This window comes from Stegodyphus dumicola, chromosome 5 (assembly GCF_044657685.1).
Source record: "Stegodyphus dumicola isolate Sdum_Otavi_A_Nest chromosome 5, ASM4465768v1".
NCBI lineage: Eukaryota > Metazoa > Arthropoda > Arachnida > Araneae > Eresidae > Stegodyphus > Stegodyphus dumicola.
Genome location: NC_140772.1, coordinates 194251134 through 194277306, shown reverse-complemented (window position 1 = coordinate 194277306; position 26173 = coordinate 194251134). Strand labels below are relative to the sequence as shown.

Sequence of the window (26173 nt, the reverse complement as noted above, 5' to 3'; positions counted from 1 at the left end):
GCTTCTCCGGCATGGACAACTATCTCCGACAAGTAACTTAAGAAGTTTGAAGTGGTGCAAAGTAGATATCTTCGCATGATTACAAATGCCCATTCCTATGCACGTAACAAATATCTTCACGACGACCGTAAGATCGAACCATTGGCGAAGTTTCTCAGAAAACTCAATGAACGCTTCTACAGAGTGAGTATTATTGAACTATACGAAATAAAAAGTAAATTATTTAAAAACAACTGAGAGCACAAACTTTAACCAACATGTAAATGTCACTACAGATATTCGGATTTAGGTTATGACATGTCCGATATGCCTGCCATCTTTGACTATGACGTGGCACAGACGAATAGCAAAATTCTGTATGACTTGCTGAAGTGACAATTATTGAACTATACGAAATAAAAAATAAATTATTTAAAAACAACTGAGAGCACAAACTTTAACCAACATATAAATGTCACTGCAGATATTCGGATTTAGGTTAGGACATGTTCGATATGCTTGCCATTTTGACTATGACGTGGCGCAGACGAATAGCAAAATTTTGTATGACTCGCTGAAGTGTCGGAACATCGACGCTGTCGATGATCTCCTGAATGGCAGTTTTCTGCTCAACAAATGTATTTTGGGTTATTTCTATATACATTGTCTTAAATATAGCCTCACAAAAATGAGTCACACGTGTTCAGATCCGGAGAATATGGCGGACAAGCGAGTCCTATTCCAGTGGCCTCTCAGTACTCCAAAGCCAGAATGCGGTCCCCATAGTGTTTCTCCAGGACATCAAACACTCTATTGGTCCGATGGGGTCGAGTTCCGTCTTGTATGAACCCCATCTTGTCGAAATCAGGGTAACTTTGGATAATGGGGATGAAATAATTTTCCAAAACATTTACGTATCGTTCAGTGGTCACCGTGCCATCAACGAATATCGCACCGATTATTCCGTGACTGGACACTGCACATCACACAGTCACTCGTTGAGGATGCATAGACTTTTCGATTGCGCTATACGCTCAGGCACGCTGTATCGTGACATTTTCACTTGCAAATGGTCACAATAACAAGTAGCGTGCGCATGCGCATACTAGTTCCCATCATGCCCTTCGGCCAACCACGAAGTTTCAACTTCATCACGCAAAAGGTTCAGAATTTATGACGGTTTTACTTCATATAGTTCAATATTTGTTACCCTGTATCAGGAAGCACAAGAATGTAATATAATGAACCACTTTGAACTTTTCAGCTACGAGTACAACTTTTCAGTATCTTCGCCCTTTTGCGGCTTTCCTGTTTAGCAAAAACCAAAAATTTTCCTACATAAAGCTTAAATGTGCTTTCGCATTTGCTGTGTCCAAAATCTCAGCTGAATATGTTGTTATAGCATGATTTTGACTTCATCCTCATCACTCATTTAATGCAAAGCAAATGGTTGTAAATATTGTGTATCTAGTCTTCCAGTTTATGAGAAAAATTTGTATTTTATGTATTATATCTTGTCTGTAGGATTCACTTAGACATTTCTATCCCTGCATCGTTACATGAAGCAGCCAAATGAAGATAACCGGTATACAGCTTGCAGTTTTGCAAGCTAGACGCGGCGTCAACGGCAAATGGAACGGATCATCTTACATTTGCGAAGATTACGAAAAGCTTATACAGCTAGCCTAATTGCGTGGATTTAAGCCCATTAGTTGTGAAAAATTATGCATATAAAATATTTTTTGAAGTGACTTAAAAACAATCTCCAATCGAAAAATTTTGAAATAAGTATAAATAAATTTAATTGAAGGTCTGTATAACAAAAAGGAAATTTTCATATAAATAAAATAATAAATATATAAAATAATCATGCATATAAATAAAATAATAAAATATATAAAATAATCATGCATATAAATAAAATATATAAAATAAAATAAATCATAATTTGTGAACCGTTTGCATGTATTCTAATTAGTTTATTAAAAATTACATACTACCATTTCTATTGGTCTAAGCCTGAGAATAATTTACGATTCCTCTAGTTGATATGTTTATAACCTTTAATCGGCTAGAGATAACTAAATTTTCACTTTGGCATAACTCAATCACTAAATTAACTAACCTTAGCCTTCAGTGACAGCCAAACAATATTTTTCACTTAGCAAGTACTATTAATCTATTTAAGAAAAGAAATTGTGCATGCCAAATAAATGAAGTCTTTTGGAATGTTTCCTTTCTTGTATAATGCACACAAATCCATTTTTACTCAACGAAAAGTTAAAATTAATTCGCTAATTAATTTGCCCTCCATCGGGCACCTGAACTCAACGATCTGCATTAATTTGTCAAAATGTTTAATTAAAATTCTTAAGAAATAATTAGAAAAGAGTGCAAACCTTATTTTCCCCTTTAATCCTTCATTAATAAAGCTGCATTTTAAGCTATTTTAATGTAAAATAAGGATATAACATGATTCAGTACTGTAAAAATAAGTTACTGAAATGGCTTACTCAGAGAGAAATGATAATCTTCCAAAGGAAAAACGTTATTGTAAATATTATTTTTTATCTGTGAGTTCAAGAAAAGGTAAAAATGAATCAGACAACATTGAAAATAAATTGGACTGAGTTGAAATTGACAAAACCCCAAATTTTGGAAGCCTTTTTAAGATGAAGAGTGTGTACAAGTATTACCTTTTCATCTCACAAATATTCTCAATATAATTAAGATAAATAACAAGTCGAACAAACATTAATTTAGAAGTCAAACATCAAAAATCAGCCTTATATTTGCAAAATTTCGCACGTTTTACTGTGAAAATTTGCAAATATAACTCTGATTTTTGTTGTTTGACTTCTAAATTAATTCTCAACGTAGTTGATTAAGTTGGGCAATAACTTTATTCGCTAGAGTGTGAATATCGAAAATCACGCATATACCTCTACAACAGCGGTTCTCAACCTTTTGACTAACGCGTACCATCTAAACAAAAATTGAAAACCTTTAGTACCACCACTACAAAGTTTTACTACCACCACCACTCTTGAACAAAGCTCAGATCGCATAAATTTTACGAGTGTTAGGAAAAAAAAAATTCAATGAGGATGTTGGGGTTTTAATTTTTGAATTTAATAGTTAAAAATACTTTGCTTCTTTGCGTACCACCCATTTTTCTCTTGCGTATCACCGGTTAAGAACCCCTGCGTCTACAATATTAAAGTAAACTTTTCGGAGAAGCTATGTGGCATAAAGCGAATTAACATAAAAGAGAAAATACTTGTATTAAAATACGCAGGTAGAAAACGCTAAGATATTTTTTGATTGAATATTAAGGTAGATATTTTTTGAATGAATGAAGTGCCGCTAGGGTGAATTTCCATGTAATAAAAGAGTTGAGTGGATAGACCTGGAAATGATAGGCTATATATATACTAATGGACTGTTGAAAATGACTGTTGGAAAGCTGTGAAAGTACTTCACTAAAATACGATCGTAAAGCTCACTTGATACACTGTATAGTGCATAATTTTTAAGCACAGCGAGACGTATATGTAAGTTTTATTAGTATATTTCTTATCTGATAATTTTATATTTTTAGACACATTTAAGATAATTCACGTAAGAATAATTTTCATCTTCCTTGAATTCATTACAATGGTTTCATGCACTCAGTTTTTTTTGATGTGTCTCTAAGAATTCAATTTTTAGATTGAAAAATTTCATAGTATTAAATTTCAGTTAGTAGTATTTTAAGTATCGGATCATTCTACCGGACTTTGATTTTACATCGGATATGAAGGAGGCATGTTTTGCTTTTAGTTTTCTTGGAGCTGAATAAGTAATTTTGCTACTTGTAAAATTTTAAAAATTTAAATAAGTCTGCCTAGATAAAAATTTGACACCGAAGTTCTGTTCATGATCAAGGGTTATCTGCCTAAGGGGAGGGCAGCTTTCATGGAGAATGTTTTAAGGGCAACTGGCTTGTATACACGTTACGCATGGGGGGAGGAAAAAAAACACTAAAACGCCCGTACAGCCAGCCCGTTCGCCTAGAATCGAACCTAGATCGAAACTACCAGTGTTCAGCTATTTTACCGTTCGGCCGTCGGTGGGCCGGTTTTATCGTGGAATGCATGGTGCAGTTAAATCAAAACCGAGAGAGAACTATTATTATTTAATTACGGGAAATCACTCAAGAGCTGCTGCTTAAGGGAAAAGATGACTTCGTGGAAGATTTTAAATGGGAAATTGGCTCGCACGCACGTTACCACATGGCAAAAACTACGAAACGCCCATGCAGCCAGCCCGTTCGCTGAGATTCAAATCACAGTCTCTCTTCAAAGCCTTTACGCTCGGCCACTGGTGGGTTCGAAACAGAAAAGGAATGAAAAACTGACGTAAGCATATATGGAAGCATAAAATTCTCTGAAATACTTAGGGGCCTTTAAACATCTTAATTTGGGCCTGAACTGTACATGCGATTGAAAAATGAATCGCAAAATATTGTTCAAAACAATGTTCGAAAATGAATATTTTATTTAATAACTTTTCTATTGGAGTAGTTGATAAAATTTTGACGAGTGGATGTTTTCCCAAACAAATATCACTCAATTTTGACAAATCCTGGTTTCATAATTGGGAAAAAAAAAAAAAAAAAAAAAATCTTTGTAGCTTTCATTTGTTGCATAAACATAATTTGAAATCGCCTGCTGTAATTTTACATACTTCGATGTGATTAGCATGACGAGCTACTTAAATTTTTGAAATGTTATTAGAATTTAATTTTTAATTAAAAACGTGTATTAGTAAAGTGTGAATATTTTCCCAGTGTAATAGAAGTAGTGCATTTACTCGGTTAACACAAAGAGATATAGGTTTAAAGAAATATCGTATAGTTTCCTTTTTGAATTTGAATGCACGAAAAAGACTTCCCAAACTTAATATATAAGGAAATGTGAAAATAAATGTGCCAGTTCTCAATAAAATGCAGTTTTTGAAATGGGTCACCGAAGTGGATTGAGAACTCCTGATTAAGAAATGTATATTTTGCTACATACTGCAAAATCAATTCGCAAGAATAATTGAAGTTGTTAATGTTCTTTAATAAAATACAAGACATAATTATATAGGTTAGAAGTTTAGGATGAGTGCTAAAAGAACGCTGTGGAATATAACAAAATCCTTATGGCGAATAAAAATGACTTGTTAGAAAATATTTTCGAATGAATTAACTTACTCTCATAACAGATTAAAAGTATTTCTATACTGGCACTGAGTGAAAAATGGAAGCTGCCAGAAATTTCTTTTAAAAATTATAGTAAAATTATAATCGAAATATCTTCAGTAAATCTTACATTAAGAATTTGCTTTTGTAAAATTATGCTACTTACTAAAGTACATTGAATTTATTTAACTGCAATTTGTAAAAATTTAGTGATAAGCTAAATTCCTAAACTTGCTCCCATGTTAACGTATTTTGCGGCAGAAAATTTAATATAAAGTCTCTGCAGCAACCATGTCGTGAATTCGTAATTTGACTTCAAAACGAATAGACATAAATATTATAACAATATGTGAAGATATTCTGGAATACCTTTCGAAATTCTGAAATTGGGACAGTTCGGTATACGATTAGGTAAATAACCATTAATACCATCCTTGATACTGGCTTTCACACGACTGCAAATGTTTGAAATGCCTCTGATATTGAAAATCTGGACAGCTCTTCATAAGAGGCTAAAAGGAAACGCAATGTATCAAATAAAAAATGACTTGGGGGGGGGGGAACTCATCTATTGGAGGAATGGCAGCAAAATTTGCAGAAGCTAATATGGAAAACTAATCTTATTCGAAAAACTACGCCAAATGCCAATACATATTATTGGTTTGGTTTATTTATTTATTAAGTACTAGCGAACTATCTGCCTGATGGGAGGGATGCCTTCATGGAGGATTTTCCAAAGAAATTGTCTAGTATGCATGTGTTACACATGGGGGAAAACACGAAAACTCCCATGCAGCCAGCTCGTTCTTTGGAACTCGAAGTTTGTATTTGAAGTTCTCCGAACTACCAGTATTCAGCGACTTCACCGCTTGGTCGCTGCTAAGCCTGAATATTGCTGAAATCGATAAATGTATTGCGTAAAATGAAAAATTTTAACTTGTAGGAACTTAATCATGTCGGTTTACAAATTTCACTTCGGCTTGAAACATCAGTTAATTGAATTTTTAACTTGCAACGAAATTAAATTTTCATCTTTTATATTAAATACTATGTTATAATTAAATATATAATTTGAAACTACGGTAGGCTTTCCAACGGTAGAGCAGCAAAAGTCGCTGAATGCTGGTAATTCGATCTGGGGTCAAATCCTGGCGAACGAGTTGAATGTGTTGGCGTTTTCGTGGTTTCTACCATGTGTAATGAACCAGCTTCCCTTAGAAAGGCCTCCATGAAGGCAGATTCATGAAGACTATCCATATAGGCAGATACACCTTACGTGTTTTGGCATAATCAGACAAATCAAACCAATTCAGGATTTAGCGTTGGTTGTCACCCGCCAATAATTTACAGGCTTCGAAATGTATTTTAGAATTCAGCAGATCGATTAAACAGACTTCGTGATATCTAGCAAGCATATGAAAATCGCAACAGATTTCTCCGCCTTCATATGAAGTTGTTTTTTTAATTTTTTTCCAATGGCAGATTGTTAACAGTTACAGTTTTGTAACAGAGTCCATTGATCTATATTAAGGCTAGATGTGGTGATCTCTGTTATGGAGGCACCCAATAGGTGAGCCACCATTGCTTTTTATGAAGGGACGGACAGTTACAACCATGTCTTCTCCGGGATTCGAACCCAGAAAGGCAGCAAGTGGGCCGCAGTGCTATTTAAAAAAAAATCACGCCCAATAGCCTTTTACAAGAATGAAAGAAAATATGAGAAGGGGAAAGCACAGGGAGGAAAACCTACACGTTCTTTCCGAAAGTTACATGCTCAATTAAAACATGTAGCGGAGCACAAACTCAATTCTACACTGGCCATGGTCCCTTCCCACATTATCTTAAGAGATTCGGCAAATTATCTTAAGAGCATCAGAATTGTGTGAATGTGGTACGGTAGGTGATGCAGATCACTACTTCAACTGCCCACAAACCAATAAATTGCATTTAAAAAAGCCAAGCAGTGAATACTGGCCGCAGTGGGCGGAGAATACATGCGGCAACAAGCAGGGCAAAACTAAGATAGAGATGATCAGGCTATGCTTTCAGCAAGGTACTAAGAGATACTACAACTTTAATAGCAGTTGGAACTTTTCCAAGCAATTCAGCTAAAGTACCAGAAAATTGAGTCGCATAACTCCGCACCCAGTTTAAGCCAGATAACTGAAAATCGACATTAGAAAAATAGTTCATCCCGGAGAATAGTAACAGGACTATAAGAGCAAAAACTATTGTAACTTAAGCTTATTACTGTCCATTTTGTATGTACTTGTTAAAAATTATATTGTAAAGCAGTTAAAAATGACATTGAAAATCCAGTCAATGTGTAAATGAATTAGAAGTTTATTTTGATTATCTCTATAAAAATATTGTAAATATGAATGAATTCAGATGATGTTTAAATGTGCACGAAACTGTCATGATTTTATCACATGTAACTTATACAAGATAATGTTTGTAAGAACATATCTAAGCTTATACACAGGCCTTGTATGCCCATGTAATATTTAGATTTTTATACGGAAGAAATAATCCCTTCTGCCAAGATGACTATTAACACTAAGATTTTACAACAGTCAGGTCAGTGGTTATCTCAGGCGGCACTCAGTCAGGCTCCCCTAACCACTATACCGTCTGGGCCGCTCCTATGAACTTGTACTGAATAAGAAAAGTGTCTCCTAAATCCGCGCACTGACAAATAACCTAACGACACCTACAGAAAAGACGACAAAATTAAACAGCTTGTTATGGGCATCGGCTTCAGTTAGTCCAGATATTAGAAAATTGCTTGTTTGGTTTATTTAATTATGGCAAAGCACCCGAGGTTATCTGCCCCGGGGGAGCGATGGCTTCGTGAAAAGCTTTCTAAGGGAAACTGGTTACAGTTCTGAGAAAAACTGGATACATGTTACCCACGGGAAAACACCCATGCAGCCAGTCCATTCCCCGAAATTCGAACCCCTGATTGAACTACCAGTGTTCAGTGGCTTTACCGCTCTGCCGCTGGTGGGCCGGAACTTCCTTGAAATTTTCTGTGGGCCTGTAGAATCAGTTACGTAAAACGATTTCTGTCACATCTGTTAAACGTTAAACAATTTGCATAAAAGAATTTCACTTTTCTTCGCTAGGTTGATTTAATGAATATGAAGAATATAAAGGGAAATACGCAAGTGCGTGTGATAACGATGCGGAAATGAAACTCCTATATATCTCTAAATTCTTTTCTCCCCAGGAAATCAAAACGTAATTTTAGTTATTTTATACTTTTCAAATAATACTGAATCAATTTAAACTGTTATTTTGAACATAAAACTAATTTTATTTTTGACGTTAAAATGAAAAACCATCTGCAGGAAAATTGATACTTTGTATCACAAAATTGAAAGATTGTTTCATGGAAGATTAATGGACCATTTACAATACCTTTAAGAAGTTTTTGAAATCGAGATTTAGCTAACTTGCATTAAGAAATAACTGTTTATTTGAACAAGGAAATAATTTCTCCTGTATACGCCAAATTTACATTTAAGTTCAGAATAGATTTAAATAAATATGCTAATCTTCAATATATTTTACTAAATGCCGAAGTTTACTAGAAATTAACTTAACATCGAATTAAAGCCCTAAAATTTTACCGCAAAATGCTACATTGAAAGCGCTATAGTGCGGTAACTATATTAGAGCATTTTTAGTTTGATTGGAAAGTAATGTGGCATACACACTCAACAATGAAAAATGAATTAGAACTAACGCTAAAAGTCTGTCGGTTAAAAGTAATTTTTAAAGCAGAAGTATGCTGCTATAAAACGTGAAGTTCTGAATATTAGTTTTTTCTTGGATAACGATTATCCGAATGTTTATGTCCGATTTAAATAATAATGCTTGTAGAATTGCTTAGAAACCGTTATAAGAAAACAACAAATGCTTTGAAACAAAGAGAAAAGGTTAATATTTTTGGGCAAAATTTGATAAAATCGGCACAAAACTCTAATATTACACTCTATAATGGCCATTCGAAAACGCACGGGAAAATTGAGAATTTTAACTGAAGGAACTTTCTATAAAGGTGTAATAATTTGTAGATAAGGAAAATAATTGTATTAAAATAAAATTGATGTGTTCACCTGAAAATTTGAAAAACCTGAGTATGAAAATTTCACATTCTTGGTTTTAACGAAGTACTATATTAAATATAACTCTAATTATAAAATATTTCATTGGCTTCAATAGTATTTAAAAATTAAAACCATTTTGTATTTATGTGCAGGTGCCATTCCGAGTCTCTACTATATTAGAACAAAAGACCAGAAAATCTGAATTAATATTAGAGTGATACATACAATATCCCCATTTCTGCGATGATTAACTATTTCATGATGAATATGCTGTGAATGAATTTGTTTTATGCTGAACGCTTACTGACATTCAGTGATACATGTATAAATATTTGTTGGTTTTTAAAAAATTAAATTTTGACTAGTAAAATAATAAATATAAAATGAAATTTTATTTTGTGACTAAAAATATTTTATTTAAATTTTTTATGAATAAATATAAAAAATAACTTTCAGGTTGAGAATATGCTATAGATAAAATATGACAAAGAATATCAACATATCGAAATCAAAATATCAACAAAAGCTTCTTTCAGTTCCTGTCATCGTGTTGACTTTTTACCTAATATAAAGTAGAAAAATTATTTCAGTTTGAAGTATCATCAGTATCTCAATAGTACAGGCAGTTTTCGATCCTTATATATTGTATAGATATAGTGAATTATATTATTACTGTATAGATACAGTCAATGAAGTACCAGGAATTCTCCAGTTAATTGCACTACAAATTTTCGGAACGACAGGAACGTTTCTAAATGAAGCAATTTTGAACTTAAACGCTATTAATGAAAATTGGGGAAAAAATTATCCTTTTTTCATGAACGTCTGCATAAAATGTGCAAACGTAAATAATGAATAAGTAAAGCTCAATTCGGACTGTTTCTAAAATTTCTATTAAACCAAGAAAGTATTTATTCTGCAGATAAGAAACAATTGCTGTTGTAATGCTATACCTAAATTCACCAAATGAATATTTTGAAATTTTCCATAAATCAATGAATTTAATTTATAAGTTTTGAAAGAATAAGCGATTTTATTACAAAAATATTTGGATACGACAATAAAATTAAAAGGGTTAGTATAAAACTTATTCAAAGAACTTAACTTCCCCTTTCTTTACATGATGCTGTAAAGAATAATTTATACTTTCTGTAGAACCCGCTATGTTTTTACTTGTTTTGATGATCATTGATTATTTAATAGATGTTAACTTTTATAAATTAGCTTAACATATTTTCAGAAAAATGGATTGGAACGAGAGGACAATAAGACGAGTGGGCAAAGGCCTTATTTTTGCTATTTTTGCAATTTGTGAATTATTTGCGAATCAACATGCTATGTGGTCAAATTTATTGGAAAAAGCGCTTGCTACTGTTACTAGTTTAATGGCAGTCACCTTGATTTTTCAAGTTTTATATTTAATACAAACGGTAAGTAAATGTGTAACGAAAAATGCCATTCGGTAAAGGTAAAATATGAACAAGTTTAAAATTTAAATTATTCGAAGTTTAATTTGTGGCACTAATTAATTCGGCAGCAGTTTGAGGACTTACGTTTTAAATGCAAATTTCAGTCTCCCTACCTAGCAACTATGAGTAATACTTTTTTGTACACCTTGCACAAAGAAGACAGTCTGCATCTTCCGTTTTACTGGGGTGATTGACAAAATTTAACTTTCATTTCTTGTTTTGAAAGGGTGACTTAAGATATATATATATTAGATTTATATATAGCATTGTACCAACATGGGTATTTTGACATAAAACTGGACGTTTCTGAAATGGCATACGACAGTTTTTTTCCGTATTTCGATTCTACAACTCAGATTATGCCAAAATTACAAGTTTTGTAAAAAATCACAGGAGTAGTTTTTAAAAATTAACTCTTGGAATTTTAGCTCCTCAATGTTAATTGAATTTGTTATATATTTGCCTCTTTTTTTAAAAAAAGCTTACTTGATTCCTTCTTTCATAGTTCGAAATTTAAGCTGAATCCAAAAAAATTCGCAGTTATTTCCTGATTTGTCTTTAAAACTTGTATTTTTTATTAATTTATATAAATTTTTCGAAAAGATTTCTGAACTATAAACTGTAAAATTTTTAACATCTTAAAATTGATGTATTTCTAGGTATACCTGCAAAAAATTAGCTTTTATTCAAAATTTCCAAAGATGTACGTAAATTTATAGACTGGAGTATTTTGAGATTTGGCATTTTGGTTATAAGCAATAGTAACGCCAAATGTGCTTTACGCACTTTGTTAAAATTATTTGAAAGAATGAATGATGATCCATTGATTATTTAATTTTTTCTGCTTTCTTCCTTTTTTCTGCTCGTGCACTATGAAAAAAGCGAAAAGGAAATAGGCTGCTATAGATTAAGTATTTCGCTAAGTGAATTATTCTTGGAGCAAATTGGAAAAAAGTGCGCAGAGACTGACTTTTTAATATTTCTGCAAGTTGGCCACTAAATTTCACAAAATTTAATATTTCGTATAATTTAAGTCCTAGAATCGAAATATGGAAAACAATCGGTATGCCATTTTAGAAAGAGTCCGATTTTATGCCAAAATACCTATGTTAGAACAATGATATAGATCTAATATCTATCCAAAGTTGCGCTTTTGAGGCATGAAAAACGCAAATTTCGTTAATTTATCCAGTAGAACCAAAGATTATAGAACTGTCCCGCCTCCCTTTTTTTTTGTGTGCAAGATTTAATTTTCATTCTTATATTTTAAACTGTTGAATAATTCTACTACTACTAAAAATTCTACTTCTAAATTCTACTTCTAAAAATACTTGCATTTTAATCATACCAACTTGAAATATTCTTTGTTGCAAAAATGAAATGATTTTAAATAAGGTTCAATCAAAATTAGATTATCAAAGGGTTTTATAAAAGTCCATAATGTGCAGTACTGCAGAAAAAGTGATTTAGGTGAATACTATGTCATCAGCAGTTTCATTTCGAAAAATAGGAGTGGGAGCACTGTAGAGTAAAAGAGCATTTTGAATTAAAATTACGCACCAAATAACGATTATTGGAGGAGTCAAAAGCAATAAGAATGCAAGATATTGTTTCAGTTCCTTCAACAAGAGCACTTTAATAATTTTCAGAAAGTCTCCCAATTTATGGGCATATGATGAGGTGGTTTGGCAGCAGAATGATTAATTTTATTTTTGTTCTTACTTATTATTTGCAAGCAATCGCGAGATTTTTCACCTCCTCAGTTGGGCTTATGGTTAAATTATAGTGTACTTCCTTTTTATAGTGCAAAACGCCTGGACAAGACTTTCTGCTATTTGTAAAGTGCTATCAATATGGTCGATCCCGAAAATCACTGCACATTGTTTGCCACTAGTACAGCGATTTTAATGAATTGCTATAAAATTCAAAATCAAATCTATATTAAGAAATTTGCTTAATGTTGATTAAGATAAAGTAAAAATAAGATTCCTAAACTATGTCATTTTTATGATTGAATTATTTCTAAATCATTTTGAACTTGTATGTTACGACTCCTGAACTTTAGGAGTAAGAATTACTAAAATTTTACTGAAAATAAACACCTTAAGACATATTTCCAAATGTCGTATATTAGTTAAAATAATCATAATTATATTAATAATTTTGTTTCAGATGTCTATTCGCAGAAGATCTTTCATGGATCAGGTGGCATTATGCATAGTGTTAGCCCCCGTGATTGTATTTGCAGCTTTTCTGGGTATTTTCTGCCTTATGTGTGGCCTGCTCTTCCTATATTTCTCGAAAATTTTCGTCGGTGTACTATTTTTCTGGACTGGTATTTTCTTCTTAGCAGTATCACTTCAGTTACTTTTGTATGAACTAGACGCAATGCCCTCAAGTACAAGCCCTCCCGGTCTCAATTTAACTCTATGAATAGCTGGATTTTTAAAACTTGATTTTAAGTTTTAATAATTTTTGACGTTTTAAACTTTATATTTGAAAAATGTTTTTAGAATGCTGTATATTTTACACTTGATGTGAAAATTAAAAATTTTTATATTATGCAATGTTTAGTTATGTTCAAAATACTAAAATTTTACTCTGGTGCCATCTGATATAAATTACATTACAATTGATTCTTTCTAAACACAGTCAATTCGATAATTTATTAATTTTCCAGGTTTAAATGTTAATAGCATATAAAAATGAATTGTTTATTAGAAAACTGGCAATAACTTCTTTTAATGCAAAGCTTTTCACAAGTAGTAATACATCGGCTTACAGACGAGCAGATTGTGCTTATTATAGGTTAATTACAAACCGACAAGAATAAAATCTAATCAATGATCAAAATTTGGCGTAGATTTTGAAAAAAATTCTACATATTTCAAGAATAATCATACAGGTACCTTTAATTAAGGGCAAAAAAATGTTTTTCAAAGACGAGCACTTGTATAGTAAATTTATTTTAGCCTGACAGCTAAAAATTTAACGATTTAATAGCATTTTGTGACTCTCATGATCTCTTCCACTAAGGGGAGGCGCAATAAGAAGGCAATTTTTAAAACCTGATTTCTTTAAGAATTGAAGCAATTTGATGAAATACCAAAGACATTTTGAGAAGTCGCCGCTTTTTCGGATGACAGACTTCCCTTTCGCCCATCCATGAGGAATAACTGATATATTTTGCACTTTTAAATCGATTTCGAAGTCTTGATGCTTCATTTATGTTTTATAAAATTGTGGTAAGATTGTATACAGAAAATCGTAAAGAAAAGGGCTCGCCTTCATATTTAATTTTTTTCTTGTTACTACGAGACTCCACGCAATTCGAAAAAATCTGATACAGTCAATAGTTCCATTTCAATTAATTCCTCGCGAGAACTTTATAAAAGTCTTAATAAACAGAAACAGGCTCATATTGTTGCTACAGTTATCAAAAGTATCGATATGCTTAGTTCTCTTTTTAATAAAAAGCAGCAGTTGTGCATGCGATGAGTCTAAAAATAATGAATGGTTGTCTAAGCAGAGATAATATACGATTATAAAGTAGATATTAGAATCTACTGCGTATTTCCAATACGATAGTTACTTTTTCCGTTCTTAGGAGGTCGGTCTACAGCTATACGAACATATTTCAAGCATTACAGAACATATTCAAGCATTACAGCATCTTACATCAGTAACATTACTAATATTCGAAATCATGAAGCCATTCATACTGGAAAAAGACCATACAAGCGTACAAAATTTTCAAAATTCTCTATTCAAAAAGTGAATCTCCTGCTTCATTATGGAACACATGACAATAAATTTGCTTTCAAATGAATTTTTGTTGCCTATGTAAATACTCATAAACTGTAAAGAAGAATGATGCAAAACATGCGTAGAATATTTTTGCGAGACTGAAATAAAATATAATGGGGTACTTGCATATTTTATTATTGACTGTTTTTGACAAACGAAAGCTGTTGCCAAAGAGGGTGATTAAGGGCTAATAATGGATAAGTGTCATATCGCAATACACTTGTAAGATTTTTCCATTTATCTAATCCCAATTACTCCTCGATAATTTTACTTCGTTTTTGTAAAGAAAGATAAATTAAGTATAATTAATTTCAAACTTTTATGGGAATCACTGTCAAAAGTCTAAGCTTATATCTAGTTGCAACGAAAGTTTTCCGCGAAAACAGGTTCTTAATAAAGTTAGGGCAAAACACATTAAAGGAATAATTTTAGTGCGTATAGTAATCACCATCCAAATCTATGATTTTCTTCCAACGTTTTGATAGTTTTTCAAAGCCTTTGGCCCAAAAACTTGGTGGCCGCAAGTCCAAAAAGAGATCAACCTCATTTTGAATGTCCTGCGCAGAATGGAAGATAGCACCAGCAAGATGTAGCTGCAGGTGTAATAGAAGGTAGAAGTCCGAAGGAGAGATGTCGTGGCTGTATGGTGGGTGTGGCAAAAAATCCGATTCGAGTCCTTAGAGTCCAGCCAGTTAATGTAGACACATCTGTTGTTACATTATGTTGATGGAACATTACGGTTTTGCGCGGGAACTCAGTTCGACGTTTTTCTTTAATAGCAGCGTCAATACTGACTAAATCTCGCTGTACACCTTACTTTCGAGAGTTTTTAATTTTTCCCTGATACTCTTTATGCATAATACCATGGCAGTCCCACCAGATACAAAGCATGACTTTTTTGTTGGTGAAATTGCGCTTTGTGATGCTCACCAGGTGCAGAACAACCCCCTTTTTGGGCTGTGTTGTTGAAGTAAATTGAATTTTCATCGCAAGTGACTATCCGGTCCAGGAGTTTGTCCCTGTATTCATATTCGAGCAGACAAATGCAGGCACGAACAATATCCTTATGTGCTTGAGTTAGTTCATGCAGGACCCAGCGATTGGACTTGTACATCAATTTTATGCGATATATAGCGTGACTAATGGGCATGGCACTAATGTCTAACTCCGTAGCAGGCTTTCGAGTGGTTGTATACTGACCTTTTTCTTAGTGATCTTCTTGATCACAAGTTCTGGCAAGCAAGTCTCATTAACATCAATAGTTATCATTAACACCAATAGGTATAATATCATAACCTTGTTTTTAAACCTTCGGTACCGAACCTTCACAGTGTCATATGATACAACATTAGTGCCTAAAGCTAACACATGATTTGGTGACATTTTACAGCTGACGTTTTGCAACAGAACTGGAAATAAATGATGGTTCTAATCTGGAAGCGTAATTGTTCCATTTCGAACACCTTGTAATTAAAAATAATATATTTTGCATATTTCACAACACAGTGCTCTAAAGCAAGTCTTTCTTTCAACTGACGAAAATAGTTTGATGAAATAAGATTACATGAGCTGTATGCGCAGACAATATTTGCTGTGGCTGGAAGCTTTCGTTAAAATCACATATTTAAGAATTTTATAGCCTGTATTTGTAATTTGTATCCATTGATTATCTAACTAAATGAAGAGCGAAATATTCCTTTAAACTTCAACCAGAATGTTTGTGAAATTTCTGCAAATTTTCGTGCTCCATGGAAAAATATGTAAGTATCCTGAATGGTTTAAATTTTTTGAAGTATAATAGGTTTAAGAACTAGCTAGAGCTATAATATGTTAGACTAGCAGACTGGGCTGATTATAGGTTAATTACAAACCGAATTACAAACCGACAAGAATAAAAGCTGATCACAATGCTTAAAATTTGGCGTAGATTTTGAAAACATTCTGCAGATTTCGAGCGTAATCACGCAGGTACCTTTAATTCAGAGACAAAACTTTTTTGAAAAGATGGGCATTTGGATACTAAATTTATTTTAGCCTGACAGCTAAAAATCTATTTAATTTCTAAAACCGCGTTTTGTTCCCTCATGATCTCTCCTACTGAAGTGAGGCGCAATAAGAAGAGAAATTTCAGGACTTTATTCCTTTAAGAATTAAAGCATTTTATGAAATACCAAAGACATTTTGAGAAAGGTCGTCACTTTTTCAGCTGGCATCAACTGTCCTTTCACCATCGATGGGGAATAGCTGACATACTTTGCACTTTGTAATCGAAGTCTCGATGCTTCGCTTATGTTTTATGCTGAATTATGGTAAGATTATATAGAGTTTCACAGATCATGGGACAAACTTAAAGGGGGGATGTTTTATGCAAAATCGTGGTAAGATTGTATATAGAAACCCTTAAAGGAAATGGCTTGCCTTCATATTTAATTTTTTCTTGCTATATACGAGACTGCACGCAATTTCGAATAAATCTCTATGAGGCAAACGATCGTTTCCATTATTCGAATTAACTCCTCGTGAGACCTTTACAAAAGTCTCAATAAACAGAAACTGACTCATATTGCGCTAAAGGAACCCTCCGATCAAAAAACAACTTTCTTTATTCAACGAAATTGTTCCGGTGGTTTCCCAGGCCAAATATTTTGATGTTTTATTTAATGACCGTCTTACTTGGACACATTGTGTTAATAATGTGCGTGACAGGGCACTTAAAATCATCAAATGCTTATACCCAATTATTGGGAAATACTCTTCACTGGACATTACCAAAAAGAGACCTCTCCGTTATCAGACCAGTCATGACTTGCGCTTCTCTGGCATGGACAACTATCTCCCATAAGTACACTGGTGTGCAAACATTAAGGACCAGACGGTTTTTTCAATATAACTTTGTACAAAAGCTTTCCAAATCAACACATTTAATACCGTAAGATCTCCAATACGTAAGGACATGAGTAATGTAAGCAACACTTACTAAAAGAGAAATCAGAGGGATAAAAAGAAGCTTTATTGAAAAAGTAGCATGGACCGCAATGCGACTGAAAGCCGAAACATCCCTGTGATGGGTGTCCAGCAAGAAACATCCGGTCTTTAATAGGGGATGTGATCTCCCCGGATTGCTAGGCAGGTTTCACAGTGTCTGCCCATGCTGAGAATGAGGGTGTCAATGAGTTGTTGAGGCATTGCTGCCCATTCGTCTTGCAGCGCCAATCAAAGCTCCGGAATCGTTACTGGTGGTAAGGTACGAGCTGCCAAGCGTCTGCCTAGAAAATCCCATACATGCTCGATGGGATTGAGATCCAGAGATCGTGCCGGCCAATTCATACGTTCAATGTCCTCACTCTCTAAGAGCTGTTCGGCAGCTATTGTGCGATGACATGGTGCATTGTCGTCCATGAAAAGGAACTGCGGACCCATAGCGCCTCTAAAAAGACGCACATATGGAAGAAGAATCTCGTTACAATAACGGGTCCCATTGACTGAACCTGCGTCGAAGATGTGAAGGTCTGTACGACTACCAAGCATGATGCCTCCCCAAACGAGAACACCGCCACCTCCATACCTGTACCTTTCAATGATGTTCGAGGGATGATTGCGGCTTCCCCGCTCTCTCCAGATGAGTATGCGATGAGAATCGCTACTCAGACTGAATCTGCTCTCATCTGTAAAAAGTACTCGTCCCCATTCATTGTCTCTCCAATTCCGGTGTTCCCGGCACCAGAGAGAACGCCTTCTCCGATGGGCAGGCGTTAGAGGTACACACCGTACAGGGCGTCGTGCAAACAGACCACCACCGTGCAGTCTTCTGGCCACGATAAAACGCGATATCGGTCGTCCAGTCACCTGTGTCGTGTGTCTAGCGATTTCTACCGCTGTCTGCCGCCTGTTTCTTCTGGCCTGTAAGGGAATATACCGCTCATCTGCGGGTGTGGTTCCTCGTGGACGACCGCTACTAAACCCCCGGATAGCTGTTCCTGTAGTTTGAAATTGTCTCCAATGTCGTGAAACGATGCTGTGAGCAATTCCTAACTCTGCAGCAACACTTGTCACACTGCGGCCTTCCTCCAACTTCCCAATGATTCAACCTCGAGTAAAAGCATCCAGATGTCGTCTAACAGATTGATTATTCGCTATTTCTCGCTGAGACAACAACTCGGTGTGATTTTAACTGCTATACGGCGTGCAATCTCTTTGCCAGAAATACTGATCTTACACTGACAACATGCTTTATACTACTCAGACACTCCCCCATTACGTCTACCTGCATACCTGCGCATGTGCTACCGTACATCACCTTACTTAATCTCCTGATTGGTCTTTCTGTCCGCTCTGCCTCTTCGTTCAGCTGATATGCTAATTTTTCGACTTCGTCCTTAATTTTTGCACACCAGTGTAACTTAAGAAGCTTCAAGTGGTGCAAAGCATATATCTTCGCATTATTACAAATACTCATTCCTATGTACGCAACAAATATCTTCACGACGGCTTTAAGATCGAACCGGTGGCGAAGTTTCTCAAAACTCAATGAACGCTTCTACAGGGTGACAATTATTGAACTAGTATACAAAATAAAAGTAAAATATTTAAAAACTACTGAGTGCACAAACTTTAACCAACATGTAAATGTCACTACAGATTTTCGGATTTAGGTTAGAACATGTTCGATATGCCTGCAATCTTTGACTATGAAGTGGTGCAGACGAATAGCAAAATTCTGTTAATCGCTGAAGTGTCGGAACATCGACCCTGTCGATGACTTCCTGAATGGCAGTTTTCTGCTCAGCAAATGTATTTTGTGTTATTTCTGTAGACATTGTCTTTAATATAGTCACGTGTTCAGATCCGGAGAATATGGCGGCCGAGCGAGGCACATTCCACTTGTGTCTCTGTACTCCAAAGCCACAACGCGGTCTCCAAAGTACTTCACCAGACATCAAACACTCTCTTGGTCCGATGGGGTCGAGTTCAGTCTCGTATGAACCACGTCATGTCGAAATCAGTGGCGCTTTGGATAATGGGGATGAAATCATTTTCCAAAACTTAAACATATCGTTCAGTAGTCACCGTGCCATCAACGAATATCGCACCGATTATTCCGTGACTGGACACTGCACATCATACAGTCACTCTTTGAGGATGCACAGACTTTTAGATTGCGCTATACGTTCAAGCACGCTGTACCGTGAAGTTTTCACTTGAAAATGGTCGACCATAACAAGTTGCGTGCACATGCGCATATTAGTTCCCATCATGCCCTGCGGCCAACCACGAAGTTTGAACTTCATAACACAAACCGTTCAGAATTTATGACGGTTTTACTTCATATAGTTCAATATTTGTCACCCTGTATCAGGAAGCAGAAGAATGTAATATAATATAATGAACCACTTTGAACTTTTCAACTACGAGATTCTTTATGAGGGCCGCCATCTTCGCTCTTTTGCTGCTTTCATGCTTAGCGATAACCAAACCTTTTCTATATAAAGCTTAAATGTGCTTTCGCATCTGCTCTGTCCAAAATCTCAGCTGAATATATGTTTATAGCATGATTTTGACTTCATCCTAATCACTTACTTAATGCAAAGCAAATGGTTCTAAATATTGTGTATATAGTCTTCCAGATTATGAGAAAAATTTTTATTTTATGTATTATATCTTGTCTCTAGGACTCACTTAGGCATTTCTATCCCTGCATCGCTACATGAAGCAACTAAATGAAGATAGCCGGTATACAGCTTGCAGCTTTGCAAGCTAAACGCAACGGCAAACGGAACGGATCGTCTTACATTTTGCCAAGATTACGAAAAGCTTATGCAGCCATCCCGTTCATTTGGATTTAAACTCACCAGTTGTGATAGATTATGTATATAAAATATTTTTGTGACTTGAAGTGTCCAATATCCAATAGTTTCCTACTGGACATTGTTTTCCTATTGGACATTTAAGACGTTTGAAATAAGTATAAATAAATTTAATTGAAGGTCTATATAACAAAAGTTAAATTTTAATTGTTTAGTGAATCGTTTGCATGTATTCTAATTAGTTTATTAAAAATCACATACTACCATTTCTCCTTGTATAAGCCTGAGAATAATTTACGATTCATCTAGTTCATATGTTCATAACCTTTAATCAGCTAGGGATAACTAAATTTTCACTGTGGCATAACCCAATCACTGAATTAATTAACCTTAGCCTTCAGTGACAGCCAAACAATATTTTTCACTTAGTAAGTACCATTAATCTATTTGAGAAAAGAAACTGTGAATGCCAAATAGATTAAGTTGTTTGGAATGTTTCATTTCGTGTACAATGCTCACGAATCCATTTTTACTCAATGAAAACTAAAATTAATTTACCCTGCATCGGGCATCTGAACTCAGTGATATGCTTTAATGTGTCAATTTTGTTTAATTAAAATTCTTCAGGAATAATTCGAAAAGAGTGAAAATCTCTTTTTTTTCCTTTAAAATACTTCATTTACAAAGCTTCATTTTAAGCTGTTTTAATGTAAAATAATGTTATAATATAATTAAATACTCTAAAAATAAGATACAGAAACGGCTTCCTCAGAGGGAAATGATAATCTTCCAAAGAAAAAACATTATTTTAAATATTAATTTTTAACTGTGTTTCAAAAAAAGGTAACAATGAATCTGATAACATTGGGAATAAATTAGACTGAGTTGAAATTGACAAAATCCGAAATTTTGGAAGCCTTTTTAAGATGAAGAGTGTGTACTAGTATTGCCTTTACATTCCACTAATATTCTGAACGTAATTAAGGCATACCTCTACAATATTAAAGTAAATCTTTCGGAGAAGCTAAGTGGCATAAAGCGAATTAACATAAAAAAGAAAATACTTGTACTAAAATACGCAGGTATTTAAAAAAAAAAAAAAAAAAAAAAAAAAAAAACCCTAAGGAGAAATAAAATGTAATCTAAACTTATTTTATTTGGATATTTTTCGAATGAATGAAGTGCCGCTAAGGTGAGTTTCCATGTAATAAAAGATTTGAATGGATAGACCTGGAAATGATAGTAGGCGATATGTATACTAGTGTGAGCTAACATGTCTTATTGGAAAACTGTGAAAGTACTTCACTAAAATACGATCGTAAAAGCTCACTTGATGCGCAATATATTGCATAATTTTTAAACAGAGTGAGACTTATGTAAGTGTTATTAGTATATTTCTTATCTGATAATTTTATATTTTTTATACGAATTAAAGTTAATTCACCTAAGAATACCTTTCACGTTCCTTGAATTCATTACAATGGTTTCATGTACTGAAATGTTTCATGTAAGCTGTTATCAATACGGCGAGCCCGAAAATCGCTGCACTTTGTTTGCCACTAATACAGCGATTTTCAAGAATCTCTAGAAAATTCAGAATCGTACCTATATTAAGAAATTTGATGAATGTTGATTAGGTTCAAATAAAATAAGAATATTTCTAACATACGTCATTTTTATGATTGAATTATTTGTGGATCATTTTGAACTCGCATGTTAACAGACCCCTGCACTTTAGGATTCAGAAAATTACTAAAATTTTACGGAAAAATAAATACCTTAATAAGACAATTTTCAAATGTCATATATTAGTCAAAATAATCAAGTAAAAATTATATTCATAATTTTCTTTCAGATCTCCATTCGCAGAAGATTTATTATCCAATAGTTAGCGATATGCATAATGTTAGCCCAGTGGTTGTAATTGAAGTTCTTCTGGGTATTTCCTGCTTTATATGTGGTGTGCTTTTCCGGTATTTCTCGAAACATTTCCTCGCTGTACTATTTTTCTGGACTGGCACTTTCTTTTTAGCAGTATCAATTCAGTCACTTTTTTTGAACTAGATGCAATTCCCTCAAGTACAAGCCCTGTAAGTCTCAATCCAGCTCAATGAAGAGCTGGATTTGTAAAACTTGATTTTAAATTGTGATAATTTTTGACATTTTAAATTTTATATTTAAAAAATGTGAAAAATGTTTTTAGAAAGCTGTATAGTTTTACTTGATGTAAAAAATCAAAAAGTTTTGCATGTTTAGTTATCATGTTCATGGTGCCATTACATAATTGATTCTTTCTAAACACGATCAATCCGATAATTTATTAATTTTCAAGCTTTCGGACATGAGTAGCGTATAAATGTGAATTATTTATTAAAATAACAGGCAGTAACTTCTTCCATTAATAGGAAATTTTTTACAAGTAATACACCGGGCTATAGACGAGAAGACTGTGCTGATTATAGGTTAATTACAAACGGACAAGAACAAAATCTGATCAATGCTCAAAATTTGGTGTAGATTTTGAAACAAATTCTACAGATTTCAAGCGTAATCATGCAGGTTCCTTTAATTCAAAGAGAAAAAATGTTTTGCAAAGATAGGCACTTGGATACTAAATTTATTTTAGCTCGGCAGCTAAAAATTTAACGATTTAATTGCTAAAATCGCATTTTGACCTCTCATGATCTCTACTACTGAGGTTAGGCGCAATAAGAAGACAATTTTTTGGACTTTATTCCTTTAAGAATTGGAGCATTTGATGAAATACCGTAGACATTTTGAGAAAGGTCGCCACTTTTTCGGATGACACAGACTGTCCTTTCACCCAGTCATGGGGAATAGCTGATATACTTGGCACTTTGTAAGGTTAGAGGGACCAAAAGTTGACATGCACTAGTAGTTGACCATTTCAGAGGAAAAGCTTCAAAATAAGGGATATTTTGTTCTGGCGTTCGTGCAAACCTGCATATAAGACGCTACTGCCCTCTAGTATCACATTTAATCAACTCCCAATTCACATGCCTATCAGTTAAGTAATGGCTTGCCGCCTGATTACCGTTTTCGGTTAGGGATTGAGTTCGGTTTTTGTGTAAGTACAGTTATTTATTTGTATTATTCAATTCGGCAATCAGATATTTATTAAGTGCATGTATTATTGAACAAAATAACACGTGAGTTATGTGGTTTACTCTTTATTTTTAGGTGGTCAACTACTGGAGAAGAAACATTCTTTTCTAAATTATTCATAATAATTTTATATTATAACTTTTTTGGTAAAAAAGGTCATCACTAGCTAGGTAGGCAGTTGAAGAATTAGTGTCCACAGTTAATACTGTTGACAAGTGAATGAGAAATTTCCCTTAGCTGATCAACTACTGGTGCCTTTATCTTAATCGATTTCGAAGTCTCTATGCTTCCTTTATGTTTTATGCGGAATTGTGGTAAGATTGTATATAGAAAATATTGAAGAAAGGAAAAGGACTTGTATTCATATTTAATTTTTTTCTTGTTATATACGTGACTGCACGAGATTTCGAATAAATCTCTGATATAGTCAATCGTTTCCAATATTCGAGTTAATTCATCGTGATAACTTTATAAGAGTCTTAATAAACAAAAACAGTCTCATATTGCTGATAGTGATCAAAAGCATTGATATGCTCAGTTCTCTTGTTAATAAAAATCACCAGTTGTAATGAGTCTAACATAATAAAAATTAATATGTCTGTATTGTTGTCTAAGCAGAAATAATGTATGATTCTAAAATAGATATTAGAATTTAGTCATTGTAAGATTTAATAATAATTACGTATGGTAGAGCACATGAGGGAAAAATCGTTGAATTTTATTTATTTGAAAACTTCGTAATCGATAAACAACGCCCACTTGCTTATCGATGATACAAGTTTGTCTATCGATGCTGAAAGACAGTCTGTGCCATCCGAAAAAGCGGCCAACTAATGAGGGGGAAGGTAACAGAGGGTACGTAACAGACTTGCAAAATTTATCGCATTCTCTGTTTCCTTAAGATAACAAAAAATTTTAGATGCATTCAATTAAAATTGTATAAAGGTTTCTTTTGAAGCATGCATTTAACTAGTCTTCATTATATTTTGCTAAAAATAAACTGAACTTAAAAAAAATAATATCTTTAAATGGGAAAATGTCACAAGAATGGTCTCCTGCTTTATAATCTGCCAAACAAACTTAAAAAATAACATTTGTTGGATTATTATTAGCTTTTACAACATTTTAATCCTTGAGATAGAATCAAAGACCTTTATTATATTTGGCTCAGCATTTCAATACTAATTTTTTATTTTCACCAGTATGTTCAATACATCCACACAGTGTTCCAGTTCGAACATAAAACTATTCAGGAATGTCTCTGAATTAAGCAGCAATAAGTATTGCACATTGACAGCAGTGCGCTTACAGTCATGGATTTGTTGAACATGCAAATCAATTTTTATGCCATTTTTCTATAATAATTAGAAAATTCATTTTAAAATTTCAAAATGTTTGCATTGATCCATGCTTTACACCATCGATTATGTTTAATATCAATAGTATTATTTCAACTTTTAACTATCAACAAGCTTATGATTTCAATCAATAACCAACATTTATATGTACCAAAATTCTTCTGCAATGTTCTACGACTGAAACAAGCTCAATTTATGCATACATTGGGGAAGTTTTCTTATAACCAACTTTTATATCTAATTGTGTCCAATTGATAATTTTCGTAAGAACGATATAAAGAATATTATTTGTAAGATGCGATACAAAAAGCAAAACTTTTAGAGACCAGCACCACCGAAGTATGCTTATTCAACACCTTTATGAAAAGCAGAAGTATAATATTGGAGAAAATGCACTGCTTTATGAATAGATAGAACTAAAGCTATAAAAGGACATCGATATGGTCTTAAATTCAAATTGCAAGTAGTAATGCCTCATGGAAACACTTTTTATGCTGAGAAGCTCTTGTGTCCAAAACTTACCATCTGAAATGGATTAATGTTACGTAAAACTGGTTCTCAATCAACCTCCGCGTGCACCATGGCACCCGCCGATGGTTTAACGCATGCCCGCCGCCCTGTGATCACAAAAATGTTTTAATTTTCGATAAATTTCTATATGAAAGTTTTTCTCATTTTTAATGAAATAGAAATTGCGTCCAACACAGATACCAGCACAAAGTGAAATGCAACCGATCTCTGTGCATGTACAAACTCTATCCAACTATAAATTCACCTTGGTGTTGGAGTATTTAATTATGGCAAAGCACACGAGGGTTATCTGCCTAAGGGGAGGGATGCCTTCGTGGAGGACTTTTTAAGAGAACTGCCTCGTATACACGTTACACATGGAGAAAACGCCCATGCAGCCAGCTCGTTCGCGGGATTCGAACCTCGGACCGAACTACCAGTGTTCAGCGACTTTACCGCTCGGCCGCTGGTGGGCATAAATTCACCTTGAAAAAGTAAATTGTGCCCGCCATCCAACAGATATTCTAGAATGTGCTGTTGAGGACAAAAAGGTTCGGGACTTCTGATGTAAAGCATCATTTATATGGCAAAATCCATCAAGGGAAAGACGTTCCAGACTCTTATTTTTCAAAAATTCTTTTCTTTATGGATCGGTCATCTTTATCATACTTAAGTTGGCTTTCATAGGGCAACGTCTTAAAAAGAATTTTTCAGTTAAGAGCATAATTTTTTACGTATAGTACGCGCTACTAATTAAACTATAAGTTAGCAAACTAAG

General features: G+C 34.0%; 1 protein-coding gene across 3 annotated transcripts; it reads left to right on the top strand.

The window, feature by feature from the left end:
• Window positions 1–3436: 3436 nt before the first annotated feature.
• Window positions 3437–20616, top strand: LOC118204375 (uncharacterized). Of its 3 annotated transcripts, none has more exons than XM_085816375.1 (3): window positions 3439–3533; window positions 10562–10751; window positions 20267–20616. In XM_085816375.1, the coding sequence occupies exons 2-3, from the start codon at window positions 10566–10568 to the stop codon at window positions 20303–20305; spliced, it is 225 nt and encodes a 74-aa protein (XP_085672501.1). In that variant the 5' UTR covers window positions 3439–3533; window positions 10562–10565; the 3' UTR covers window positions 20306–20616. The 3 variants fall into 3 exon arrangements, 2 of the variants coding, with proteins under 2 accessions (XP_085672501.1, XP_035232595.1); XM_035376704.2 differs by lacking the exon at window positions 20267–20616 and adding an exon at window positions 12963–13351; XR_015041028.1 differs by lacking the exons at window positions 10562–10751; window positions 20267–20616 and adding an exon at window positions 12963–13351 and having other exon boundaries at window positions 3437–3533.
• The last annotated feature ends 5557 nt before the right edge of the window (window positions 20617–26173 follow it).

Bases quoted from the DNA above. Each gene is read 5' to 3' on its own strand.
- LOC118204375 (XM_035376704.2), top strand. From the start codon at position 10,566: ATGGATTGGAACGAGAGGACAATAAGACGAGTGGGCAAAGGCCTTATT. The intron at 10,752-12,962 runs GTAAGTAAATGT...ATTTTGTTTCAG, and splicing joins TTTTATATTTAATACAAACG to ATGTCTATTCGCAGAAGATC.